Consider the following 21,029-nt stretch of genomic DNA (forward strand, 5'->3'; position numbering starts at 1 on the left):
TTCTTCAGGGTGTCTGTCAAATTGAGTGAGACGTGCTATTAACAAGAGCCTGGTGAAATCTGGCATACAGAACGTATACTGTATGCCAATGTGAAAGCGGCAATCACATCATGACAGTGCTGCACATGAAAAACAACCATGCTCCTGAACCAGTGCAAAGACGTGTGATTTCAGCATGGTGCAATGTGAACTGTGTCTAATAATAACAAGAACATCATTGTCATAGTTATATGTATGTTTTATTATTATTATTATTTATTTCTTAGCAGACGCCCTTATCCAGGGCGACTTACAATTATTACAAGATATCACATTATACAGATATCACATTATTTTTACATACAATTACCCATTTAAACAGTTGGGTTTTTACTGGAGCAATCTAGGTAAAGTACCTTGCTCAAGGGTACAACAGCAGTGTCCCTCACTGGGGATTGAACCCCCGTCCCTCTGGTTAGGAGTCCAGAGCCCTAACCACTACTCCACACTGCTGCCCCTGTTTACTAAGTAAGGCTTCTAAATCATACCATACAGAACCACTTCCTTTAAAGATATATTGTTTTATATGTGGATGCATATCCCTGTCAACAGGATATAGTGGAGCTGGCCATACATCCTTAAATCTGTCCGTCTATACTTAGGCAGGTGACATATATAAGTAATAGAATATCCCTTGTTCAATTGTGATGAAACTTGAAAAAGTCATTGTTCAACAAAGGTAAAATTATATAATGAACTACTTCAGAGTGGATGGGGGCTTAATTGGTTTAATGAAACAACTCAGAACAGAGTTGGGACAAAGGCCAGGACTTGAAGGGTTAACTTTGGCCACCCCTGATCTAGAAAACCATGCATCCAATTCTAATACAACTTGAAAAGGAATGAGTATCTGAATGAAGGTGTACATCATGGCACCCTGTCCGTCAGTCTGGATGCCACACGTTCCATATATATATATATATATATATATATATATATATATATATATATATATATATATATATATATACACACACACTATATATATATATATATATATATATATATATATATATATATATGTATGGTATTTACAGTTGTGTGGCAGAGGATGTACTTAATTCATGTGTTTTAGTATTGTCTTGATATTTGATAGTTTTAGTGTCTTAAATACCACTTCACAATACTTTTTTAAATCACTCATTAATGTGTATTTAAAATCTGACCAGGGTTGCAAATCATGTAAATACTGACTGTGACCAGGATCATGTGAATTGGAATTGCTTTATTTTTGTAATGCTTTTAATTTGTATTACTGTTTGTATGATAAGTTTTAAGTATTTTTGTCCTGTCTGAATGATTTGTCTATTTTTTTTGCCATTGATTTTATAATGTGTTATTTCTTAAGGCTTCTCTTGTCAGGACCCCTTGGCAATTAGATGTATACAGTATCTCAAGGTTTCTATCCTGGTTAGATAAATAATCTGAAATTTGAAACTTTATGTTCAATGGTTCCATTGATTGTTTGGAAAGAAATATTTTGGGGGATGTTAAGAGGGTTTCGTATTCGTGCTATCCTCCATGTGCAATTATCTATGTTTTGTAGTTCTTTGCTTTTACTGTATATAGGTACTGCAACACAAACATCTTGCAAAATGATCTGGCCAATTAATTTCTTGTCCCTCACAACTGATCTGATAGTTTATCAGCGTTTATTAAAATGAAAGTGCTAACCATTTTCTTACATATTGTCAGCTTCAGCAACGTGTTGTGATTAAGATGTTCTTCAAGCGAAATGACCTAGGAAGTGTACCGGAAAAGTATAAAGATGACTTTCTTTAAACTTGTATAGTTTTAATGAAAATACAGGTTTACTATGAAATGTGCTTCTTTAAAAACGTCACATAATTGTAAAGCTGAGGGAACAAGAAACTTTTTTCAGGAACAGTGGCTTGAAACCTGGTTCCAGGAGACTGGGAGACCTAACTTGAGGCAACTTTGCTGTATCAAACCCCAAGTCTCCCCTGGTGTGCCATGCATTGTACTGAAACCTTATCTCTTGAAACCAAGTTTCAAACCACAAAGTGGCTTCGTGTTCTTTTAGCTTAATAGATCCACCCTGTGAACGGAGGTACAGCTCATTTAGGAATTATGGGTTAAGGAATGTTAGCTCTGATTACTTTAAAAAGGAAACAAAGGGTTTATCACGGAGAACCATTTCAAATGACAGCTTACCTATAATGATTATTTATCTGTAACAAGAAAATGAAATACAAATCAATAACCTTTTAACTTAAAGTTCCCTTAGGAATTATGAAGGCAGGCGGGCCTGTTTTTGGGCGGTGTGGGTGTTTATTGTATACACTGTGTTTATAAGCATGTGACCTATTGGACCTTTTATGCTTTGTATTGTTGACTGAAACTGGATTCAAGTTATTGGAAACAGTGAAGCTACCCCATACCCATAACGACCAACTGCTATTTAATTAGTCCAAAGCTTAAATTCTGCTTAATAATCGAATTATGAAATCTGTACACTTCACCATTGGTAGTGGCTTGGTTAGTAAATTACTCACCAAAAGTCAGCCAGGAAATATCCAAGGAAAAAAGTGAACAGCCACATTATGGGTGGGTAAACCCATTAACAGTATTTATCAGTGTTATGAATGGAGACATCTCTATTTGTCTGTTTCCTACAGCGCTTGCAATCTCACTCCTATATCTTTCCCAGCACCTAGAAAAAACTAGTGATGCTCCACTGTGATTGTCAAGGTCCAACTTAAAAGGCAAACCATCTGTGCTTTTTCTTCTTCACTTCAACAGTAATACTTTACTGACATCCACTTTGTGTATCTTTATTAGTGTGTACAAGTTTCATATAGGGTAGAACCTGCCACTCTGTTCAATACCTGAAGACAGTCCTATTCTTTTCATTGACCTCTTTGACTAGTTCCAGCAATTCTTGATTAGATTCAGTACTAGAGATCTGAAATGTGGGCCTTGCTGTTTCCACCCCAGCGTTAAAACATTTAATCAAAATCAAGGGGAATAATATTAAAATTCATAGATGGTTTCAATAGTTACAGGCACCAATGTAAAGCATATATGAGGTTTCTGATTTTCAATGTTTTCCCCCAACTTTTCTCCTCTCCTTTAAGAATTCAATTAATACCTGTTTAAGCCATTTGTGTATCTCAATCACAACAGAGAAACATGTTCATTATAAAATCGATTTAATTTACGTTTTCTTTCTGTGAAACAACTAAATTGACCAAGCCTTAATTTTTTAATTTACAAACACAACGTACAAACAAGTTCGCAACATGTTAATAAGCGACTAATCTTTATTAAAGCTGTAATGAAAAATACTGTATTTTTGCTTATGCTTTGAAATGAAAAAGTAAGACTTACCATTTAAAAGCCCATTTAGTTCAATTAAATCATTATAGTATTAACATTTCACAGTTGTGATTGAGATACACAAAAGGCTTAACAGGTATCAACTGCATTTTTAAAGTAGAGTAAAAAAGTCAGGGGAAATCACCGACAATCAGAAGCCCTAAGAATATCCCATGTCCAACACAAAAAACACGGCTTGATGTAGTTTTTAATTCCATTGTCAGATGGGACCTGATCAAATACTGTGGTATCCAGGTCTCACAAGCAAAGTGTTACTATTTAGCATCATATTTAAATGTGCCTTTAAACTGTAGTGAGATATTGTGACCAAACTGAACAAGCCCTGAATTCAGCATGCATTGTCCAAGTACATCATATTTACTGTAAACATAGCACTTCATGTAAACAGGCTTTTAAGGGTGTTTTTTTTTTTTTTGTTTTTTGCAGATGAAGTCATTAATTGTTACCACAGCTACATTTTAAGACGCTTTTAAAGATACAGTAGTAAGGTTTTGCTAGTGGGATAAGGTTGAACTCCTTAATGTTATCTGGCATGGCCTTTTATCTAATCATGTGGCGTGGTCTGTTTCCTAATTAAATTTGGCTATGTACTGGGAATCTGCTGCAAACTAAATATCTTGATCTGACCACTGCTGGCACTGAGCCTTAATTGACACTCTGGTCCAAAGCCAAAGCGAACAGAAGTTTAAAGACCTGCTTCGTGAGGCAATGTCATTTGCTAAATCACTTGGAGTTAAATCTGACAATCTGCATTCAAAACCAGATCGCCCAGGATGCCATCATCAACTTGCTTGTCATTTTCTCAACTACTGTGTGTAGTTACTGAACTGTTCATGCAAAGGACTGTAAAACTAAAGTGATATTTTGGACAGATGGGTAAGTAATTGTATCTGTCACATTTAAAACAGTGTAGGTAAACAGGCTGTATCTGTTCAGCTCCTTTGGAATAAAACCTCAGGAATAAAAAAGTCGACTCAACATTGAACTGCAGGCGTACCAATGGAAGCACGACAAGGCAAGATAAATATGATCTGTTACAAGAACCTCGGCCCCTGCATGCACCTTAAGTATGCAGCTTCTTTTAGCCTTTTATACAAATGCCATCCAATGAGTACTTGGCAAAGCTCACCTTTTGAAGTGTAAAAGAGTCATTCAGGAGGAATCGATCGGAGGATGCCCGCTGATCTTCAGTCTGTCTTAATCAGTATGTGGGTGGCACTGATCAGATGACCTTAAAATTGGACCAAAAAAATTGTAGCCCCATCATCCAGCAGCTTCAAGATTGATGGCTTTCTCTCCCCATTTACTTTCTAATACCTGTAACACAAGATGTGAACTTACATGGTTTCTCTCCCCATTTACTTTCTAATACCTGTAACACAAGATGTGAACTTACATGGTTGTTGCAATAAATTGGCTTTAGTGGAATTGTTTACCAAAGGCCTACAAATATCTGCATTCATTAATGATTAGCTATTAAGCAATGCCTATAAATAAAATGGAAATTCACAATGGGGCAGACACACATGAACCTCAAACAGAAAGTACCTCAGAACACTTGGGAATCACATGTGAGTTTTGGGAAAAGCAGTACAGAACCTAAAACCAGCAGGGTCACCTGATCAGCTACCACTAGATTCTGCTGGTCAGTCACTTTGGCAAACAAGCCCCTGGTCTGCCCATACTAAAGCATTGTGCTGTGAGGCCTTTTCCAGTGCTTAACAAAAAGGAATTACATCTACAGCCAGTATTGTGTTGGTAGTAATTTATAAATCTCTTATATTATCAGTATTAAAGTTTCACTGGTAATAATAGGCTATGGGTGACTGTTTTAGGAATGGTATTACTTAAAGTGATATATTATATGATATATTGCAACTTTGACATTGCTTTTAGGACATGTTTTCCTGTGATTATTAAACCTTCCTTTGTGTTGTGGACAAGGCATACATGTATGGGATTACTTGGTGTTAATCAATCTGATGAATTGTCACGTGGTCATCCCATCACACTTCACATGCACTGCCTTGCTCAGGAGTCTCCTTTGCGTTACCTAAATAAGCACGGAGGTTGGGATTACCTGAAGTAATGCACTTTTTTTGAACAGGCTAATAAATGAGTCTACTTGTTGCTCACACTTTCCCTGGCTGAGAGTCCAATTAATCAGTTTGAACCATTATGTTGATAGAGGATTGTTTTGAATAATAGCTCCTTCCCCATTTATCAACGTCAGCTGACGTCAGGCTTATCTCTGCTAAACAGCTGAATTCTTCTTTCGTTTGTGTTAAATGCTTACGGAGATACAGGCAGGGATTTTAAAACTGTTCTGTTACATCTTAATTCAGGACATACACAATGTTACAGATCACTTTTTGTGCTGCAGTAGGCAACCAGGACGCAACGGCGAATTTTAATTGGGTTATCACTGTATTAACTGCTAGTTGTCCAGGTAGAGTAAAAAAAAATATACCATTGTATTGAATGTTTCCTACTGTGAAAAGGTGGTAAAAACAACCCATTTACAAATGATTCTGCTGGGCGTGATACATGCTGGGAGTTCAACACAACACAGCAGTCAACCCAAATAAACATATAGCCTATAGGTGTTGTTGGGTTAATGTCTGCACAACAAAATTACATTGGCTTAACTATCATTATGTTTGTAAACCCATTGTTTTTCCGTGCAAATGGATTTCGTGAATGCGGATAATATTCTTGACTGATTTTGTCTGCAATAATCTACTTCATAACGCTAATAAAGCATACTTGCGCCAAACGCAAATTTAAAACGGTTACATTCAATCTGGGTTTTACAGACACTGGCTATGTTTACAGTTTTGGATTTAGCTGCAGAGGGTTTACCACACACTTATGAGTGACCTGAGGTCGGCGTCATTATTGAGGCGGGGCTATGCTAAAATGGGTTAAATGAAAGTTAAAGAAACTTACTGTTAACCATAAATCACAGCAAAAGAGCAAAGCAGGCTCTTAAAATCACAGGTAGCCCGGTACAACGATTGAGTTCAGTGGAGCGACATGGTTAGGTACTGTGGATATTATGCACATACCGTTTATTCAATGCACGGACAGTCCAATCCAGTGGTACTGATCGTCTTCTTGAAAATCATTCTGCCTATAGGCCAACTGAATGTGAAGCTGCGGTGTTTGTAGGCTAGTCCTTTTAAGAACGCACACAATCCTACCTATTACAAAAGCTATCACAGGTATATTTCATTACAAATTCCGCCATGAAATATAACTATTTTTTATGCATACGGTAGTACCGGTGTGTGTTATTTTCTGGTACGCGGCAAAAAGTGGTCCTCAGGGCACTGCTCGCGCATGAAAGAAAGCAGGGAAGCGCCCATTCAGATGTGGTACGTTATGCTGTTTAATTTAAAAATAAAATGTATCATATTTTTACACCATTGAGAACATCGTATGTGAATATTTATCATAGGCCTATGCAATACATTGGGTCTTGGACATTTTTATTTTTTACTTCTGCAACTTTGCAGTGGGTTTATCATTTTGTCTTGTTCCTCATAAATTGTTTTTTTTTCTTTTTATATAAATTGATTGTCTGTTTCCAGTTTTTAGTTTGCAAAAAAATCACGTATCATTAATGGTATGCCTAAATGGTAAATTGTAAACCTGTGTTTACAGCATCTGTAAACTTCATAAATCTCGACTATCCTGGACTATATCGAATTGTACCTGTACTTGCACGGAACTGCTCCAAACTTTGACGTATTCCAGTGCACTAGCCTACTGCTCTTAATTATAACTATTTTCTGTATCTTGTACTTGATTTTACTCTTGGATAGGTATCTGTATTCACGTGTTTTGTAATTGCTCTTATTTTAAATCGTTCTTATCCATTTACGTGCTCTTAATGGAATTTACTCACATAAGCAAATATTGGTACTATAAGTTTAACTGCTCTTTGTCAAATTTGCTCTTATCTGTAATGTGATATTTTGTAATGTTATAGATTGTATTGTGATATTTTGTAACAACTGTACGTCGCCCTGGAGGGGTCTGCTAAGAAATAAAATAATAATAGTAATAATAATAATAATAATAATAATAATAATAATAATAATAATAATAATAATAATAAAATAGGAAACACCCATCAGATCACCATTGATTGCACTTCCATCGGAAGTGTACCACTTTCACTGTGACAATGCACCACGTTCTAACACTACACCTGTGCGCTAGGTCTGGTTAGGACAGCTGGACAAGGACTTCAAATGGTTATGCAAAATACCGTTTTTTTGTTTGTTTTGTTTTTTTACTTATTACTATTTATATTTTAATGTATTTTACAATACAGCTGGTTTTAATAGCGTTTGACGTGACGAGTTTTTGATAGCATATATATTGTATTGTGTGTGGCTATAGGCCCTATACGCCTAATAATATTTATAGCTTTGCATTTATTTTAAAGATTTATCCATTTCCAAATTTTTGAAAAATGTGTCTTCTATGAAAAACTATAATTCAAACTGCTGAAACTGTTCAGGGGTAAACGATGGTAAATTCTTTTTGCTTGGACTTTAAAAAAAAAAAAAGAAAGAAATGTAAAGAATAACTTCAAATAAAATACAATTTATATATATATATATATATATATATATATATATATATATATATATATATATATATATATATATATATAATCCTACCACATGTATTATTGTAGCCCCACGTTGGTTATTACAGAGCCGTTTATTCAACGCAATTGTGCATACAGCTCCTTTAAAAGCTCCTAACATTTACCAGTCACCAGACGCTGCCACTGTGTTAAGCGAAGGTTACAGGTTGATTAACTGTGCAGGCGTTATTTATCAAAAGGATCCACTGTTTCCCATGAGACCTTTCACATGTTGGTTTTAATAACTTTGAGCCAAATACAGCATACCGCCTATTATTTGCACAGTCTACAAAATATTGGCAAAACGGTTAATAAAAGGTAGGTACGAGACAGTACAATACTGATACTGCAGTTGCACTATGAAAATGTAGTATGCTATATATTTTCGATAATATGATCCTTTTATCGTAAGGTATTGTCTGTGATTCCCAGCAACTATAACCCAAACTAAAGCTTAGCCATTTGAATGACACTGCTGCACTTTCCTAATTACCGGCACATAATCCACATAGGAAAACATATTATTTTATCGAAGGTAATTTTTAAAACGTCATTAAAATTTAAATAGAAACGCGCTTTACCTTTCCAAGTGGAAGTCTTCATTCTAAGCTGGCATAGTCCGGCTGCAGTGGGACTGTTTAGGTTGGAGACGTATGGGGTAGGAATGCGATTAAACTACTTTGTTAAAAATGTTTTGTGAAATACCCTGTAAAATAAATGCACAGCTTACCTTAAATGTAATTCAGAAACATTCGGTTGAATTATTTAGAATCGTATGATAGGCCTAATCTTAATAATCTGCGAAGATGTGGTTTGTTCATTAGATTGGTGTTGATGCTTTTATTCGTTATCTTTTTTCTTATGTGATTGTAACAGTGTAACATGTTAGAAACCCTGTATAAGAAATACAATACTTTACAGTTTGTATTTTCTAAAACCAATGTTTATTGAAAAACAAAATAGCCTGCTGATTGCTAATAGTTTATTATTATTATTAAAATAATATAGGCCTACTAATTTCAAGCATTCATTACACTGCTGCATAATGTACACAATCAATCAATCAATCAATCAATCTCTCTCTCTCTCTCTCTCTCTCTCTCTCTCTCTCTCTCTCTCTCTCTCTATATATATATATATATATATATATTAATGGCCTGTTGAAATCGGCTAATTAACGCATTTGAGTACTTGCCGCTTTTTACACAAACACACGTATTTTTTTTTTTTTTTTTTTAAATGGTAGCCTACTGTATTTTGTTTTTCGGCGAATGCTGTTCGGAGGCCCTGCAACTTCTCATTAATCTACATTTATTTATACTTTATACCAAATATACATTAAATTATTGCAACGTCGATGCGTCTAATGAATGTGAAATAAGAAAGGCCAGTATACCATTAAACGAGAAGAGAATCATTTTCTAATTTAATAGGAACATTTATAAAGATCAACGAGCTGAAGGCATTGAATGATGTTATCGATATTTTACTAAATCAAGTAAAATGGGAACAACCTGGAAAATCCCACGTGAGGAGGTCCTCTCAACTCGCAGCATTGCCAGCAGGGACACGTGAATCAACCAATTATAGCCTCCAATCTGATAGCCTTTCAAATGTCAACGTCGCATTCATAACCGTTTCTAAAAAAACATATATATATATATATATATATATATATATATATATATATATATATATATATATATATATATATATAGCCAAAAAGACACAATTATTATTGAAATTAAATGCTATCAGCTGATTCAAATAAAACGCATCGCCCAAAGCACCTGGATGAAATTAATAAAACTTAGAAATGCCTTACACGGCGAATTAAATTGATGTGATGATTAGGCTATTAGCTGCAAATGCGTTTAAAAGCATGTTCTACGTTTGAGGACAGCAGCCGCTTAATTGTGCCTATTTAACTGAATATATTGCAATAAAAGTGACAGAGCGGGTCTTCTTAAATTGCCTTTTCTTAATGAACGCATTTGCAGTGGGTAATTAATATAGAAACTATTCCAATTTGTCACGTTGATTTGTATTTTAGTTAATTGTGAAAGTAATTACAGAGAAAATTAACAGTTTCCAGAAAAGGACCGAAGTTTGCGGTTTTATTTCCATCTCAGGGTGCAGAAAATTAATTTTTCCAGGCTGTTGATGCAATGAAAAAAAAAACCATAAATCTGCGTGATTGGTGCAGGCCAAGACCAAATGGCTTCATATTTCATTTGGGGTTTTAATAGAAATATTCATGCGTTCTCTTAAGAAAATTAAACGGGGGGGACGGACGGGGACAGAGCAGTTAAAGCAACAGGGGTTGAATTTATTTAAAGTGTATATAAGATGTTAATATTGTTCAAGTGACCCGATATCATACCTTATCACGCTTATTGTGTGCAAGAATTTTAAGAAAGTATTATTTTACACAAAACAACTGTACAACGGGTTGTGAAGCTTGCAATTCAGTTATTAGATCAAATAGAACTCATTTTGACCAATTATAGTGAACGCTCTGAATAGTTTGAACTTAGGGTTCCAGAGAAAACCCACCCACACTCTCCGGTCATGTGTGCTGTTATGCAAGAGAATTATTATAATATTTACAGGAAAGTAATTTGATTATGTTTTCACACAATACCATTTTAAATAATGGTCTAGTTCCAGCATTTTATCTAACACGATTAGCCCCTCCTGTTAGAAGGCATTTACTCAAGTATTTTAAAACGTTATATTTCAAATTTCAAATATAGGCCTGCCCGTGTACATAATGAATCCCTGTACTTTTAATACATTTCCGCATTCTAAACAGCTTCTGTACTTGGCCTTCATGTATCGAACGGCAACATCATTGTGTATTTGAGACATTTTCAGATTATATATTAAACCGTGGGGGGAATATATCACACTTCATTGATTAAAATCAAAAATAATTCAAATAAAATCTCTTCTTCTAAACCAAACTTCTCCTTAAAATGTATTTTTACACAACCACTGATGAATAAAAACGCATTGGAAATACGGCCATCATACCTGTTTTATTTAAGTTTCTTCGGGTAATTGTCAGTGAACATGACTGAATTTGAATCGGGGAAGGAACTCAAAATTAGCCCCTAGTCCCCAGCATGAGGCTAAATGCGTCTGATCTGTGACTCGTTGATTTCCCATGAGCAAATAAGCCTTTGATGCAGTCCTCTGGAGAGTGGGTAGTTGATGAATTGACAAAAACTAATCAGCTTTATTGGGAAACAGGACAGGTTAAGGGCAACAGCGCGTCGATAATTCCCGTTCTGACCCTTCCTCCATTAAGCAGAAGTGGCTGATTAGAGCGACGAGCCGCGCGATGCAGTATTGCTTTCAAAAACTCGCCATTATTACACAAGTAATTCGAAGAAAGAAAAAAACATCCTGTCACATTTCTCTCTTGGGTTTATATATCACAATCGCGTTTACTAAATGCCACAGTGTAATGTCTCCACTTTTTATAACACTACTGTAGGCTACTAATGCAATTAGCTAGAAAATAAAATAGTCGCATTGTATTATAAACAGAAATAATAGAATTTGTAATTGAATTTAGATAAAGCTCATTTATATTTTAACGAAAACCAAAATTCCACTAAAATTAAGATTAAATAATAAAACTAAACAAGGATATTTACAAAATATTTTAAGTGATAGCTAAAGACAGACTATGTTGTTGTTAAAAAGAGAATTATTAATGATGACATTTTTTTATATAAACGCAAGGCCATACATACATAAATAAATGCCTTAGTAACGGTGTTTGGTGCACGTTCCTATTAAAAGACCACCCAAAGGCTTCAATGCCATTCCCCTAAGGGATCCGTATGCGTGGGATACAACAGTGCGCTATAGTCACGGTCTCGCGGCGTTCTGTGCACCTGAACAATGTCCCTTGGTCAACACAGGTGAACAAACTACTTTGTCACTTTGAATTAAAAGGAAAAATGTAATTAAACTGAAATCTGCTTAGCCAGTTCCTAATTAAATCGTCTAATTTATATTGACATATAGAGATACCCTCCCTGCATGAGGTTTAAACGACTTTTTTTAATTTATTTTTTTAAGTCACACATATTAAATTGAAAGCAATAATCACTTGCAGTATATCGGCATGATGCGTAGCCAACACTCAATATACAAAGCTTCAGAAGATCTATGTATTACACTTTTATTAACACGTTTTTTAAACTAACAATAACCTTGACAGAAGGAGAAGGCATAAGGCCGCCTTTTAGTTGAATTTCCCCGCTGATCATAGGGGGGCTCAGTGGACCACTGGGACACTTTTAATGACTTCATTAGTCCGATTATTTATTGGAATAACAAACAATGTTACCTTTATTCAAACAGCTCCGTCACATTCAGAGGAAGTGGCGCATAAGTAACAAGTATACCATACAATATAAGAAAGACATATTACAGCAAACCTGAAATAAAACAAAAACTAAATTATTAAACGAACCGTTAATGAATTAACTCGCGCTGTCTACAGTATTACATAGACACACTGACACAGGCTCTTGCTATTGTTAGTATTTTTGTTATTTTCATGTTTGTATTAACTTTTTGTTCATGTATTCACAGATAAATTGGTTTGAAAAAGGCAATATTATCTTGAAAGGCGTTGTAGTTGTGTGCTGTGATACTATGTAACGCTGCTCGCTTAATTATTGAGTTATCGTACAGGCTGGGTAACATCTTAATAAAGTATACAATAAGAACGGTAACGCGGTGCTTATTTGATGACACCATATATACACACACGATATCATTATTAAGTATTTTCATTTCAGCTCTTATCCTGCAATTCTCTTAAATAATAGAGTTATGGGCCTATTAGTTCCAGTGGGCATCTTGCAAACATTTAACAATAACGTTAAATAGACCAGCTTGATATATTTAATAAAGACGGTATGTAGAATCAGGGTGAGGCCAACACACAGCAGCTGAACTGCAGAAGCTAACGCCGGGTCACAGAACTGCCCAACATCACGAGTTTGTTCACCTGTGATTACCTTGTAGAACGCGCGGGTGAAGTATATACAGCTATACGCCCAAGCCAGTTAACATGCAGTGGTGGGTGGCCAATGCTATTACAAATAGTCCCTCGTCGCAAGCGCTTGAATGGACTTTCGTTTCGAGGTTTATATTACGCATGCTCACTTTTTATCCAATCGAAAGCCAGTGTGAGAAGTGCACTTTTCCCCACGCTCTGTTGTGGAAGCCTTGATTGAGAGCGGGAAAAAAGAGAGAAACATACAACTTATTGCACGTGATTTGTTGCATTTGCAGGTCATTTTGTGTTATGGTACATGAGTATACTGTGTTTAATAAACAAATAGTGATTTAATTCATAGTTCGCGTTCCGTTTGATTGAGGCTAGTAGGGACCTACTGGCCCAGTCGTATGGGGTGATTTCTATTAACTCTAGTCAGATAGGGTGACTGCTGACACCCAGGAGAGTCCGGTAATCTGGTGGCTGGAGACGCTCTTGTCTGAATCAAACCGATCAACAGGCTAACATACTAAACGAGCGCTGCTCAATATGGTTACAAATAGAAGCAAGTTCATCAGTTTTCTGAAGGAAGTCACCGAGTATACCGGTTCGTCTTGCCAACTAGGGATCCTTTCGTGGGAAGCGTTAAGCCATTCCAACCTAAAAGCCCGTAACTGTACTTCCATTTGAGCTATATTCACTTTTGAAAAGGACCCTTGCACTCTTATAAAAAGGGTCCACGGATGCTGGAACTTTCTCTGACACCTAATATTATTTGTAACCATAACTAGCATTTGCAAAATATGTGACTATCAGGTGCGTTGACCTTCTAAACATGTGTTGTAGGCTACGTGATTTATGTGTTGCTGGCACCTCTATTAGCTAATTCCGCTGTACAAACATATCCAGCATAATGTAAATGCGTCACTACAAGACAGACATGAAGACATTTTTAAAGAAATCGTTTACTTATAAATGATAGGTCTACATGCCTACATTTTATATAAAATGTAATTGCCAAAACGTTTTATTAGATTTTTTTGCAAATTGCCTACCTGCTGCGAAATAATTTTGTACAGTGATAAAACGTACCGGTAACAAAAACGCGTGAAATGCATTTGTTTTAATATATTTGTTATTTATGAGCATATGTTATTAGATTTATCGCTTGGAATGTGGTTTTCAAACAAGCGATCATTTATTTCCCAGGACGACGCCTTTAGTTTAACACAAACAAGGCATGTATTCTAGGAGACGTCGCTGTCTCTGGAGCCAAACAATTCAGAAAGATACCTGCGACCAGAGGCCGCTTTAAATACAGTGGAAACAATATGGTACGTGCGGTTTTCACAGTAATGTGAAACTTCTCTTTACATTGACATATTGATGAAATGAATCTTTTTAGAAAAGAACTGTCGTTTTAAAACTATATAGCAATGTCAATAGTGGCACTAAAAATAATACTTGACTTGTATACAATCGTAACCCTGTGATGCCCAAACATTTTTAAATGAGAAAATATTCTTTATTTATACAACTAGATTCTGTTTCTTGTACAAAACTTTTTTTTTGGTGGCAATTTACTGCACATGAAAAACTCCGGCTTGTGAGGACTTGGTTTACGCGCCTTTCTTCCAGATGCGTAAATAGCGCGTAAACCAAGTGAGAATATGGCCCTAAAAGAATATATCTTTTTTTCTTTAAGTAAGATGACATCCCTAACAGTTCAGTACAAATAAAAAGCGACTTTTTGTAAATAAAGAGTTCTTTGCCGAGCCCCAGAAGGTGGGAGTAAAGATTGGAAGATATGCAAAGCAACTAGTCTCTGTCAAGTCGCTGCGCTTCGACCAATGGAATCACACTCAGCGCACCCCCTCAGCCAATCCTGAGACAGTTTAAGGCTCCAATTGAAAAGAGCTCGAGTTCAACCGCTTCAATTCAGCTGAGATTCTCAGTTGCTGACCTGGGCTGCTCAGTCTCACTGTGAGATTATTATTTGTAGTGTGCTGAACATTTCTGACTTGATACCAGGGGACTGTAGTAGATAGTTTAGATGGAAAAATCCAGAAATTTCTGCATCGACGCGCTTTTGGCTGTCGATCCGCCAAAAGTGCAAACCTCGCCTTTGGCACTGGTCACCTCTTTATCCTCTTCAGCAGTCTCTTCGTCTGGAAATGCACCGGCTTCTGAGTTGAATAACAGCACCGATTCTTTAAGGACTGAGACCCCGTCTCCGCCAAGGATCTCTGCATGCGACCTGATGCCTAAACCAGGTTTCTTGACGGGTCCCCACTCTGGTGTGGTAGGATTACACCCGCAAAGTACAGCCGGAATCCCGACCCACGCTCTCTACGGGCACCCGATGTACACCTACTCAGCTGCAGCCCTCGGACAGCACCCAACCCTGTCTTACTCGTACCCTCATCATATCCACGCGTCACAACATCACCACCACCCGAGCGACCCCATCAAACTCACTGCGGGGACTTTTCAACTCGATCACTGGCTACGCATGTCCACAGCGGGGCTGATGCTGCCCAAAATGCCGGATTTCAACAGTGAGTTTGTTTATTCAATAGCTGTTTATAATTGTAATGCACTACTTGGTTTAGGCTATAGTTTCATGGTTACCCTTTGATGATTTTAGGATTTTTAGACAACAGTAAACATGTTGCGTGTGAAGTTAAAACAATACAAATATGCGCTTTTGCGTTTATTATTAATATATTTGGAAGATTATCACATGGGTGAATTATGCAGGTGCAGCACCTGTGCAATAGAGCTTAATCGGGTCCTGCTTTTATTAGCCCATATGGGGGTTATAATGGAGCAATAATGGTTATTATTATTATTATTATTATTATTATTATTATTATTATTATTATTATAGAACTTAAGGCTATATTTACTTATAAATCAGTAGAAATAAACCTGGCAAATTGGCAGGTATGATTGTCATAAAAAAGCACAATTATTAATGGGTATATTATTATTTTTTGACTGTAATTGTATCGTAATATATTCATATCACAGCTAGTGTATTATAATAAATAAAATACACGTCTTGTTTTGCCCGGGACTGATTTGTTTGGGCCCTATAGGTTCACGATGTGGGACACAGCCAGTCACAGTTCTTTGTGGTGAATGTTTAACAAATGTATACATTTTGAAAGCTGAACTCAAATGTGCAGATAATGGAGCGGTTGGATATGACACAGAAGTGTGAGAATTCCACCCCTCTCTCTGTTTACACACCACAGACTGGACTTTCTGTTCCTTTTCATTTTAACAGATTTGTTCAAAATAAACAGTCTCTCCACTCTGTAAACATTAAAATTCGTGCAAAAGCCACCAGAATCCGCGACAAAGCACGGAACACATAAGCATCTGTGTGAGTTTATCACGTTCACAGAGGGTTTTTGCACAACAATAGCAGACAGTGCAAAAAGGCAAACCAATTATATATATTTACTTCTTTACAGAATTTACAGAACACAAAACGTGCAGGCCTAGTGTCATATTTAGGAAGTCGGTATTTTGAACATTTTAATAATGTCAAATACAACACGGGCTATATGCTGCCTACATAGCCTAGTACTGACTCCATCCTGCCGATGTAGGCCTAACGTTTTCCTAATTCTAAATATGGCTTTAAAATCCTAAAATGTGTGAATTATTATAGCAAACTAAAAGTAAAACAGAAAACTGTGACATTTCTGTAAACCTCCGTGCGTTTGAAACTGTATTGATTTACTGTATAAAGAAAGAACGAAAGATGCAATACCAATGCAATTATGCAATTATGCAGTGAACGCTTGTATCGGTGGGAATTGTGGATGATTGTGTAGGCTGTATTTATATTGCATATTTTTGTATGATACTGTAAGTGTTTCTGATTTTTTTTCTTTTGTATCAACGCTGCGCTCCACGCGGTGGAATTCATTATCTTGTGTCTGAGTGTCAGGTCTGGGCACTGAGGTGGTTGTCTTTACGATGTGGTGGGCGCTGTAACTAGAGCCAATTGCTTTCCCCAGGAGAGACTGATCTGATGTAACCCTAATCCATTGTTCCCTTTTATTGTTTGATACATGTTAAGCCTGCGGGAAATTAACAGGTCCTTTATTGTAACACATTTGCCTACAATGCAAAGCCATGTGCTGTAGCGCTACATTAAATTAACCAAAATGTTACCCGGAATTACAGTTTAACTAGCCTACAGCCAGCGCGAGTTTGGATTCATTCATTTATTCCGAGCAAGCACCTGGACGCCTTAGTAATACTGTTAAAATATTGCTTTAATGTTGGCTAAATTAATTATGTGAAGTAGTGTTGAATCGTTCCCTCCTAATGTTTAGACTTGCTTAGAAAGCAGGTCGATAGTGTCACAGAATCCAGCAATATTCTTCATTTGTTTATTGAATGAATTGCATAATTATAGAGACCGTGGGTCATATGTTTTAAATGCTGCATACATAGGCAAGCCGTTTCTATTAAACCCAATGTTTGTATTTTAAATTGTTCCTTTAATACATGTATGTATTTTTTTGTATCTCATATTGTATTCTCCATCATAACTTACTGTAAACTATACTGTATTTAAATATTGTTTTTGTACTGTAACCTTGTATTGCCCTGTAACACCTAGTCGCCTTGGATAAAGGACTCTTCCAAATACACTAATAATAATAATAATAATAATAATAATAATAATAATAATAATAGGTATGCCTACTCACCGACAATGTAGTTTAGTTTTATATCGTTAATGCTGTAATGTATTTAGCTTTACGTTTATTTGTACGTGGCAGATTTAGTTGCATACGAGACCAATCATTTAAAGAAGCTTGCCATTTTATCAGAATTAAAAATAAACTTTCTTTTTTTTTGTACAGATCAAACGCAGTCTAACTTATTGGGGAAATGCAGAAGACCCAGGACAGCCTTCACGAGCCAACAGCTGTTAGAATTAGAACATCAATTTAAATTGAATAAATACCTTTCAAGACCCAAACGATTCGAGGTGGCAACTTCGCTAATGCTTACAGAAACTCAGGTAAGCAGCACGGCACAATACTGTGAGTTTTGTGAAGTGATGGTAAGAATAACAAAGCAGACCTGTAGGCTCACCTAAAAATGACAAAAAAGACCTTTTAATTGGTGTTTCTATTTTTGAACTGTTTTACTTTAATTAGACAAGGTTAAATAAGTATGTTCTCAAAAAACACGAATGGCCAGCGAAAACATATAGGCCTAAAAATAAAAAAAACAAATGTATTTCTTCAAACCGGAGAACATTTTTAGTAAGAAATTAGTACTGAGGTAATTTGAGATTTTTTAGAACAATATTGTTGAGCACATTATTATTATTATTATTATTATTATTATTATTATTATTATTATTATTATTATTATTATTATTATTATTATTACATTATTTAGAATTAGATGTATTACTTATGTTATTAGCTTTTAAAATATTTATAATACATAGCCTAATTGTCATTGTGTTTACTATTTTAATATTACTAATATAAATATTACTTTATTGCTTTTATAGGTAAAAATATGGTTCCAGAACAGACGTATGAAATGGAAAAGGAGCAAGAAAGCAAAAGAACAGGCCGCTCAGGAGGCAGATAAGCAAAAAAATAATAAAAACGTCCAGGACCAATCGGACGACTTTGAGGAGAAATCGGATTACAAGAAAGGTGACGCAGTTAAGAACAACAGGATACGAGACTTCCGAGACAGTGATGACGATGAAGCAGAACATTCCCAGTACAATTCTTCGGATTGCTCTTCAGAAGATGAAAGAACCCACAACAGACATAACTGTCCTTAGTAATGAGACTTAACAGGACGAAGTGGCTGAGGGGGTGGGGGTAGTTTCACGTTTATACAGTTCTTTAAAGTCACGGCGCCCTTTTGCAAACTGTGCAACGGCATGTTTAACTGCAAACGCGGTTTCCTCGTGGACCATTTTGCAGTGTTCGTTGTAAACAAAAAGTTAGACACCTCAGCAACGGCCGATTATCTGAGCGATGCAGAAGTCTGTAAATATGAACTGAAAGACGACATTCTGTTTTTGTGAGACCATATCATTATGAACTGGCTATTCGTCCATTGTCTGTTACATTGTTGTTATTTTAAATGACTACTGATTTGCTGGACATATTCTACCAATATTATGTAAATGTTACCTTACTGCTTCTGAGTTGAGGTTTGTATTTAGTGGATGGAGGTATGTTGGCGTAGAGGTTCACTGGCCGTTATTGAAGAATGCTCAGTAACATTGGAGGTTTACTACAGTGTTCAGTAAATAATTATTATGTAGCTCTTTTTTTTTTTTAAAAAAAGCCTAGGTTTTTCAGTTTTAGGACTGAAAATGTGCGTGGTTGGTACATCGCTGTATGTGTCATAAACGTTAAAATCACAGGAAGAAAGAAAACTCTTCTGTCTTTATTTTTGTATATTGTATTTATAAAGATACCTCTAGGTACGCATGCTAAATTATTGTTTAGCTTATCCCATTGTGCAGATATGTCAAATAAATTGGTTTTGTACAATATGCTCTCGAATGTTTATTATTATTATTATTATTATTATTATTATTATTATTATTATTAGTAGTAGTAGTAGTAGTAGTAGTAGTTGTAGTATTTGCAAATGATTTGATATGTGTTCAAGTATATACAAATGTGACCATACAATGTCTGGCTATTATATTATGTTTTTGCTGAACTTTCCTTTCTTTGTGTAGACCCGAACAACAATCCCATCAGTTTAAACAGTCTTTATCATTTAGAGTTTTGAGTTCCCAGTTCCATGTAAAACAAGGAGGAGTGCATGCTCATGTCTGGAGATCGAATGGAATCTCGAGCATGGCACCCTACATCGCCACGCTTTATGGATGGCAGTTTTTTGTAGTTGCTTGAACTAGTTGTATCTTTTTTTTTTCGATACATACATTTGTTTACGAACACTGACAGTCACACGTTTTTTTTTAATTTCACGACGTTTCCTTGTATCGTACTTGTTCTGCATCAGATTTGCATGACCTGGAATTAACATTATAGACCCACCTAGTCAATAGCGCTTGCTTTGTGTGTGTGTGTGTTCATTTTTATTAAGATACAGGTTCTCTAAAGCCACAGCTTTACCACACTAGTGTACACCAGGCATATTTAGTGTACATCTGCATAATACTATTGAACTGGTTTTGGCGCAGTGCAGATAAGCACGAGTCAGGCCGATGGGGTTGCAACCCGAGCTACCTGTAAAACCGGGGTTCTTATTTCTATTCTTCCGTTTCAGGTTGCATCTTCTTGTTTAATTACTTTTTCCCTCTGTTTCGTTTTTTCCTCTACTAAATGGTGCAATTCTGAGCCCCAGTCCGGGCCTGAGATCTGTGTAAATACCGAGCAAACAGCAGGATGGAGTCAAACTGCTGAAACATTTCACACCAGAGCGGCAATGGTTTATATAATACAGCTTTGAAACGCTTCTCATCAATCACGCGACCAGGGTGAAGTTTAAGCACGTGTTTAACAGATGCACTCCGTTTACACTTCATGTGCTTTGAATGTTTTCAGCAGTCTTTGTGCATACATTTCATTGAGTGATTTTATTTTTTTAAAACTGGATTTTTTTTTAAACATGCTCTAGGCTATAAAGAATTAACTGTTCTGCTAACTATAGCTGTCTATGTAAAATAAACTAATCTAATATTACATTAGCGTAAAATGTTTCCGTCCACATTTTGTATAACGTTTCAGTACACATGTTTTAAAACGTTTCAGTCCAGATTTTGTATAACTTTTCCCTCCACATGTTTTAAAATGGTAACATATTTGCAGACGTCCAAAGCAACTCAGCTTTTAAAATAAAACTTAAATAAATAAATAGAAAAATAAGGTGTTGTCTTGAAGGAAAAAACAAAAC

General features: G+C 35.9%; 2 protein-coding genes across 3 annotated transcripts in view; one reads left to right on the forward strand and one right to left on the reverse strand.

Annotated features, from left to right (window-relative positions):
- Positions 1-8,752, reverse strand: part of LOC117400677 (ubiquitin-protein ligase E3C-like) — a 67,214-nt gene extending 58,462 nt beyond the window's left edge. For both annotated transcript variants that reach the window (XM_059023319.1, XM_059023317.1), the window contains exons 1-2: positions 8,644-8,752; positions 4,529-4,716 (exon numbers count right to left, since the gene is read on the reverse strand). The gene's annotated coding sequence lies outside the window, so the exon portion shown is untranslated. The remainder of the gene's footprint in view (positions 1-4,528; positions 4,717-8,643) is intronic.
- Positions 8,753-15,052: 6,300 nt separating this feature from the next.
- Positions 15,053-19,619, forward strand: LOC117400113 (motor neuron and pancreas homeobox 1-like). The gene is made up of 3 exons (XM_033999549.3): positions 15,053-15,646; positions 17,981-18,141; positions 18,646-19,619. Exons 1-3 carry the CDS (start codon positions 15,142-15,144, stop codon positions 18,928-18,930), a joined length of 951 nt encoding a protein of 316 aa, XP_033855440.3. The 5' UTR covers positions 15,053-15,141; the 3' UTR covers positions 18,931-19,619.
- The last annotated feature ends 1,410 nt before the right edge of the window (positions 19,620-21,029 follow it).

The sequence above is a fragment of the Acipenser ruthenus genome, chromosome 4, assembly GCF_902713425.1.
Source record: "Acipenser ruthenus chromosome 4, fAciRut3.2 maternal haplotype, whole genome shotgun sequence".
In the NCBI taxonomy this organism is placed as follows: Eukaryota; Metazoa; Chordata; class Actinopteri; order Acipenseriformes; family Acipenseridae; genus Acipenser; species Acipenser ruthenus.